The 8,679-nt window shown below is 40.1% G+C and overlaps 1 protein-coding gene across 1 annotated transcript; it reads right to left on the minus strand.

Moving 5' to 3' along the window:
• Positions 1–4,603: 4,603 nt before the first annotated feature.
• Positions 4,604–7,684, minus strand: LOC122938983 (proto-oncogene Mas-like). Its single transcript, XM_044294892.1, has 2 exons — positions 7,613–7,684; positions 4,604–6,423 (listed from the first exon to the last, which is right to left on the minus strand). Exon 2 carries the CDS (start codon positions 6,392–6,394, stop codon positions 5,399–5,401), a length of 996 nt encoding a protein of 331 aa, XP_044150827.1. The 5' UTR covers positions 6,395–6,423; positions 7,613–7,684; the 3' UTR covers positions 4,604–5,398.
• Positions 7,685–8,679: the final 995 nt, after the last annotated feature.

The raw sequence follows: 8,679 nt of genomic DNA on the forward strand, positions 1-8,679 counted from the left end.
CCCTTTGGACCATTGCTCGTATAGTTGGCCTCCTATCGGCCTCCATACAATCCATATTTCCAGCCCCTTTACACTATAAGGCGCTTCAGCGGCTGAAGATTCTGCACTTTTGGAACGGTCTGGGTTATTCAGACGCCAAAGAAGAACTTCTCAGGTGGCTCCAACACGTTCAAGAGTGGAACGGGAAGACGATCTTGAACTCCGTTTCAGACCTTGTCATAGAGTCGGAAGCCAGTCTTTCTGGCTGGGGCGCCAGATGTGGATCCAATTCCACAAGAGGCAAATGGTCTCATTCGGAAGCTTTTTTACACATCAACTGCTTAGAACTTCTAGCCGGGTTCTTTGCTTTCAAGAGCTTCGCAGCCAACAGGTCTCATTGTTGTATACTTTTCCGGATGGACAACATTTCTGCCATCCAATACATCAACCGCCTGGGTGGCACGAGATCAGAAATGCTGGCCAGTATCGCAAAATAATTTTGACTGATCTTCTTAAAGCTGCTAACTGGTCCTCTGAGTCTACTTTCCGAACCTTTTTATTTTCATCCTATTTCTCATGTTTCTACGAGCCTCGTGTACTGTAATAAATTTGGAGATTTTCCTAGCTATTGTGCTGGAAAATATAGATTTTATTAAGGACACGAGGCGAGCATTATCCCACCCTATTTAACCCATCCCTACGCTTTTATCTTATAATTTTCAGCTTACCAACAATAAAAAATAATCTTTAGGCTTCTGGGAAATATCCATCGTCTACCTGATCTCTGAATAAAGACATTCCACGAGAATCTTCGGACTTCCTTCCATAGACTCTCCATACCCGGACCCGATGCAGAGAAATTCCTTTTCCTGTGATTTTCATTATCTAACTGTTTATCCATGTAAGGGCTCTTTCACACTTGCGTTGTCCGGATCCGGCGTGTACTCCACTTGCCGGAATTACACGCCAGATCCGGAAAAACGCAAGTGAACTGAAAGCATTTGAAGACGGATCCGTCTTCAAAATGCGTTCAGTGTTACTATGGCAGCCAGGATGCTATTAAAGTCCTGGTTGCCATAGTAGTAGTGGGGAGCGGGGGAGCAGTATACTTACAGTCCGTGCAGCTCCCGGGGTGCTCCAGAATGACATCAGAGCGCATGGATGACGTGCCATGTGATGAATGACATCATGCGCATGGATGACGTGCCATGTGATCACGTCATCCAGGCGCGTGGGGCGCCCTGACGTCACTCTGGAGCGCCCCGGGAGCCGCACGGACGGTAAGTATACTGCTCCCCCGCTCCCCACTACACTTTACCATGGCTGCCAGGACTTTAGCGTCCCGGCAGCCATGGTAACCATTCAGAAAAAGCTAAACGTCGGATCCGGCAATGCGCCGAAACGACGTTTAGCTTAAGGCCGGATCCGGATTAATGTCTTTCAATGGGCATTAATTCCGGATCCGGCCTTGCAGCAAGTGTTCAGGATTTTTGGCCGGAGCAAAAAGCGCAGCATGCTGCGGTATTTTCTCCGGCCAAAAAACGTTTCGGTCCGGAACTGAAGACATCCTGATGCATCCTGAACAGATTTCTCTCCATTTAGAATGCATTAGGATAAAACTGATCAGGATTCTTCTGGCATAGAGCCCGACGACAGAACTCTATGCCGGAAGAAAAGAACGCAAGTGTGAAAGAGCCCTTATTCCACTAAAGAAAGAGGGCGGAGTTTATCCTCATATTGCTTATATGTTCTCTAATACTCGCCTCATATCCTTAATAAAATCTATATTTTCAAACACAATAGCTAGGAAAATCTTCAATTTTCCACACTGTACAATATACCTTTTTTATACGCTTCTTTTTATTACACCTAACTTTAGAATCAGTCCCAGTAAGAGGGTGTATTATATATAGTGTATATTTAATAGATATTTATTATCACGGACGTATCAAGACATACGGGTGTCCCAGCGACATTGAGTGAGTGGCAGAAGATCTTTGAGATCTCGGCTAAGTTCCTGGTGCTGCCATAGCTTCTTGAAAGTTAAATGTTACCTTTCCCTTTGTATTTTGGCTTTTTCTATATGTTACATTTCTTTGTTGTTTGGCCTTAGGGAGACTCACGTTCATCCTTCCTTTTGGAGACACAGGGTGCCTCATTCCTGTCATTAGTACCTGGGTCCTTTAGGGTTAGATAGGACTTTAGGTATTCCTGTGTATGAACTCACCTACCTCTGGGGTCTGTTCATACTGGTAGTCAGTCAGGACTTTGATTAGGGTTTTTACTAGGAGGTGTCCATCTTACTTCCCTAGTTTTCAGGCCTTATTTCCTTTCCCTCCTATGTTTTGTGTGGGGGTTTCCCTCCTACACTAGAGTGTGACATTTATATATAATAATTTCTTACAGAGGTACATTGCCTGCTGACTAATTGCCTGCAATCTGCTACCCATGAGTTTACTGAAATTTGAGGTCAGGTGAAAACTTATTTAGTATGAATAGGATGGAAACTATATATGTGGGCGATACACACCCTTTCACCTCTGGTGCGATTATGCACCGTTCTGTTTGGTGTGCCTAAATTCCTGTTACCTACTGCGTACAGGTAAGTCCCTTCCTTGGAGATCATGGCCGATATACACGCCCTGTGTTTTTTACTGTACTTAATACCCAACCCTTTGTATACGGACACAACAGGATGTAGATTGTCCTATTTACACACTACCCTACAACATTTTGCTTGAAGGTATCATTACCATCTTGGTCCATACTCTTTCCCTGTTGATCCGTATACAAATGCTGAGTAGACCCATACAAATTACAGTATACAATTGTGGTATGGTTTTTGTCCTTAATTAATTTTTGTTAACACTGGTCAAGCTGCCTCCACCATATCCTCACTACGGACTCCCAATAGACATAACAGCATGATGCATGTAGTTAACACGATATACTCAGCACTCTGACTATGCCTTATATTATGTACTCAACACCCTATCCTTTCCCTATATTATGTACTCAGCACCCTGATTTTACCTTAAATTATATACTCAGCATTCTGATGTTGCCTTATATCATGTACTGAGCACTCTGACTTTACCTCAGGTTATGTATTCAGCGCAACATTCACTAAGAGTAGAGTTCTCCAGTATCTTTATAACCTTGTTTTTTACTAAGCCCCAATAATCTGTACCAGGGAACTAGCGTCTTGTATTCAGCACGGCGACAATCTTCTCTTGTTATGTATTCAGCCTGGTGTACGCATCTGTATTAATCTTCAGTTGAAAATGGGAGATCATTATAAGTACTTTAGAAATATATTTAAAGATAATATTTTGTTATTTAATTGTGACTACCGTGGAGTGAATTCTTCTCCGTTGTACACAGCCATCTCTATGTTACGTCAGTCTTTGTAATAGTAATTTTTCAGTTTTGATCAATTTTGTTCTATTGTAATTATAGTGTCTGACGAATTCTATGTGCCGAAAACGTTAACACACGAACTGCCACATGTTTTCCGATGTACTCAGCAATATAAGGCACTTCTAATTGATGGTGACCTGCTGTGATTCGTGGTTATCTGATCAGGATGCTGATCAGTCTTAAAAATGCCTGATCAGTCAGAAAAATGCATTGAAATGCTGGATCCGTCTTTCCGGTGTCATCTGGAAAAACTGATCTGGTATGTATTTTTTTCACCTTTTTTTCGGTCTGTGCAAGTCTTCAGTTTTTGTGGCCGGAGATACAACCTAGTATGCTGCGGTATTATCTCTGTCCTGAACAGTCAAAAAGACTGAACTGAAGACATCCTGATGCATCCTGAACTAAATGCTCTCCTTTCAGAATGCATGGGGATAAAACTGATCAGTTCTTTTCCAGTATAGAGCCCCTAGGACGGAAGTCTATGCCAGAATAGAAAAACACAAGTGTGAAAGTACCCTTAGTAGCCATTGGGAAAATTGCGGTTTTGTTTAAATAAAGATATTGGCCTGGAAAATTAAAAATAACACCATTAAAGATTCTTCAGTGGACAAAAATTATAGAGGTGTTAAAAATCCAGACATCCATCTTGTCCTGCTGTCCAAGCTATGAGAGACCTCCAGGTTTATAGAAACAGCAGTGAGATGTGATATGGAGAAGCAGCATCATTAATTGTGCTACGCCAGTTCTCTAACTTCCATTCACTTCTACAGGAGTTATCAAAACAGTGCTGCTCAGTGAGCTTAGCTGTTTCTGTAAACCCAGCCACCTCTCGCAACCTGGAGGGATAGGTTGAGACGGGATAGAGCTAGAGATCGGTGTGGATCAAATGTGAGTATATCATAAATATCTGGGAGTAGAATACCCTTTCATCCATTTCCAGTCACTACACTGACTTTCTACATCTTAATGAACATGCCACTCTCCATTAGGATATGAAACGGCAGTAGAGCAACCACAACATCTAAGGGGTTTGACAGTTGTACTGTCATCCCTACAAGCCTCCCACAATGAACCTGATCATGAGGTGCTGATGGATTGTTATGGCAGCCCAGGGCCTAACAATCTCCTTCGGGTCTGCCATCTATACAAGTCTGTTAGTCTAATAGACTTTCTTTTAGTGTAATAGTAACAGGTATGATACAATGCAATAAAAAAGTTTTATTGTGCAAAAGCAGAAGAACATAAAAATCTACACATATTTGGTAATACCATAATCATCGTAATTAGGGATGAGCGAGCTTCAAGTTCGGTGTACAAGGTTTGGGTTATCTAAGAATTTCATTATGGATTCCGCTACCACGAATAATAAGTTATGGTCCGTGGTAGCAGAATCCATAAAGGAATTCTTAGATATCCCGAACCTTGTACGCCAAACTTGAAAACAGAAGTTTGCTCAACACTAATTGTAACCCGTAGGATGAAGGTAAAGTTATTTATGCAGATGAATAGCACACATTTTATGATACAAAAAAGAATGCAGAATTCCTTATTTTTTTTAAGTTAAGCAATAAGTTGTATACACCCCATAATTAAGCTATTGAAAAAATACAACTCATTCTGGGGGGGGGGGGGGGGGGGGACAAGCCCTCATATTGCTATGTCAACATAAAAGTAAAAAAGTTATGGCTGTTGAATGAGATGGAAATACAAAACAAATCTTGTAAATTAAGGTGTAAAATAGTCTGGTCATTAATGGGTTAACGGAAGTTAAGACATTATAGTGCATTATAGTGCATTTACACCCACCTACCACTACAGGAAGGGGTTGCCTACTCTTAGAAAAGAATATCTGCTTTTCGAGAAACAGTGCCACTCTTTTCACTTGAATGAGACTGAACTGCAATACCAGATGCATCTCATGGTTTAGATCCTTTTCATTGAGCAGAAGCCTTGCTTGTCCCAGTCCTTGCTTTAAGTTGTTATTGCAGGAGCACAATTCCTAAAATGTACTTGCAAGATTGCTTTGGCTTGAGATGTTGCTTGTCTTATTGCTGTTTGAGTCATTATTTTCATCATCTTCTGTTCTGAAGGCTTGTTCGAGGGCATCTTTGATAGAGTGATTAGTTTTCTTCTTCCATTTATTCCCAACAATGAAGTAAATAAAAGGGTCAATGGTGCAATTTAAGACCAGACAATATGTACTACCAAAAAAAAAGCCAATCGTTGCAACATCTGATTTTAGCACTTGGAAATACATGAAAAACCAGACAAAATGGATTGGGATAACAGAAATGATAAATACAAAAACTGCAACAAGAATGATAATGTAGAGTTTTGGTGGATACTGGGCTCTAAAGGTCCTCTTTATTTTGAAGAGCAAGACAAAACTAGAAATCACCATAATTGGTAAGCAGATAACAATGGCCAAACCAAAAACAATGATCTGAACTGCCGTGCACGCTGTATTCTGTACATAAAAAGCTTCTGCTGGGCACACCAAGTTATCTATGAGACTCTCTGTGCATCCAAGAATCCAAACTGAAACACAGATGATAATGGACAAATTATTAGGTCGCTGACATTGGTACCAAAAGGGGAATAGGACAGAAAGGCATCTTTCCAGACTGAGAGCTGTGAGGATAAACATTCCAGAATATTGTCCGCTTTTAGAAAATACTTCCAAAAATACCAAAAAGGGATCTTTCCATTCCGCGTCTGGATTTGCACTTGTTAGTGTATGAAAGAACAATATTAGTACAACTATGTGGAAAAGCAAAAAGATGAAGTCCGCCACTGACAGATTGATGATGTAAATGGTATAGTTGTTTTTCTTGATCTTGAAGCAAAGATACCAGAAAACAATAAAATTTCCAACCAAGCCGATGACACTGAAGACAATAGCAATGACAGAAGCTGCAGCGAAAGACAGTTGTGTATTTTCTGGATAGGAACCATCAGCTTCAGTGACATTCAGAGTTAGACTTGAGTTATTCATTTTTTGAATGGTGGAGTCTTCTTAAAAACCTGTGTTCAGAGATTTACATAAATTAAACACAATCATATATCAAATATATTTTTAACTATACATTTTGATTGGAAAAGATTAACTTCTTCAGAAATTGTTCCTACTCCTGTTGTATTGTAGTGTGTTACATTTTTAAAGAAGAAATGTGCGTGTGTGGTTCATCTAAAATAAGAATGAAGTATATAGTTTTGATTACTACTTTGTGTTTGCAGCCCATATGCAGACCTATTTGTCTCCATGGCTACAGACTAAAACAGACTCTGCTTACTCTGATCCTGCAGTCTTATTTGTAAGGAGTATAGAAACGGACCCCTCCTTCTAAACTGCTACGATTGTATGTATTTTTATGGACATTATGCACTTTATGGACTAATCCTGGATATGTAATGTAAGTTTCCATTACATTGTTTTCCATGAAGATTAAAGTGAACAAGTATATAGTTGTGTTTTTAGTGCATATTTTTTGTATAATAGATGGACTGTCATTTGTGTGTAAGAGAGAGCCCATACCAGACGCAGAAGGAGCCCCGGTGGTAAATGTTGCCCGACCTCTTTGTATATTTATTGCTAGTGGATAGAAAGTAGTAACACATGACTGCAGGATTGGAGAGCACACACGTGTTTCAAATCTGTAGCTACAGAGATATATGGGCTGCATAGAAGCTAAAAAAGTGCTTAGGTAAGAAATCAGCTGTTCTGGTGTATTTCCAGTGCTACTACACAGCACCATCAACTCTATAGTAGACAGAACTCACAACTGCAGCACTACTCAGATTGACTTCAATGGAAGCAGCACTAACTAACGAGTTCCATCTACTAAACAGTTGACAGTGCTGTGTAGTCTTGATGCATACTTCTGGCCCTGATACGTGGTTTCGAACCCCCATCGATCAACTAGTGATGGCCTGTCTTGAAGATAAGCCATCAGTTAATAAATACTGGTCAACCCCTTTAAATGAGTACACATTGTAAATGTATCCTGTTTAGTAAATGTGAATCCCCCTCTGAAAGTCCAGAGGTCCTACACTCATTACATCTTAAGTTTACTTCAGCCTACCCTCGACCTTTCCCTGGCAAAATTATGAATGGCAGGGGAGTTTAGACATTACTTTTGTACATAGAGATAAAAAAAAAAAGTTTAAAAATGAATAAACACTATAGACCACAAAATGAGAACGTAAAGCTAACCTTAATGTCTTGTTCTCAGTCATACAGAGATCAATCCATCTTCAGACTCTGAGTACAGGGAGACTGCTTGTGTCTTCTCAGCAGCTCTTATAACAGGTTACACAACATAGGCGGGTAACCTGACGTAACAGAAGGTGTATGCAAAGTTCCAAGATTAAGCAACATTTGTATAGTAATTGTATTAGACAAAACTTCATAAAGGTATGTCTGAATGTAGGTCACTTCCAGACTGTCGTTATCCATGAAAAATATCCATGGGAAAATGAAAAATGGTTCACCAAAATAAATAAACCATCAACACTGGACACTTTCACCCAGAATAGGGCATTCCTCATAGACAGTACCCAGACAACCTCCTGTTGCATATTTCAGATTATAGAGTTTTACTTTTGAGCAGAAACATCGTCATGCAGACATTGTAGAAAAATAAAGTGGGATAATATTATAGGAGAATATTCATATAGAGATGGTTGGGACAGGAGCAGCTGACACATGACAGGTACTAAAAATGTTTTCACAGAATTTGACTTAAATAGCAAGGAAACAGTCTATCTTAGATATTAAAGTAGAATAAATGCAGTAGGAAAAAATTTAGCCAGTAAACCAGTAAAATTGTTGTATATCCCCAGTCTAAAAGAAGGAAAGTTATCTGTAAAACATGACAACTAATGGACTCCACTACAAGGCCTTATTCAAACAGTCAGTGTTTTGGGCAGTGATTACTATTAGAGATGATCAGCCGGTTTTCCGAATTTTACGAAAAGATTCTATCCGAATGTATTCGGGGCGAATTGCTTTAAAAAAGTTATTTCCTGGCTTCAGAGAGCCTGTATAGTAGTGTAGAACACCGTGCCTTGCAGTAACACGCATAGGGAGTCGGCTGTGGTAGTGAAACTATACTGTGAGTCAGTATGACACGCACATCACAGGCGTTGCTCTTAGAATCACTGCACACTTCACTTATTTGGGCAGTTACGGGGTCAAAACTGACCAAATAACTCAAGTGTAAATTCAGCCTTACTGGTCGATGTTAGCGCCAGGAATAAAGAACCATGCAGAGGCCCAAG

This window comes from Bufo gargarizans, chromosome 5 (genome assembly GCF_014858855.1).
Source record: "Bufo gargarizans isolate SCDJY-AF-19 chromosome 5, ASM1485885v1, whole genome shotgun sequence".
NCBI classification, from domain to species: Eukaryota; Metazoa; Chordata; class Amphibia; order Anura; family Bufonidae; genus Bufo; species Bufo gargarizans.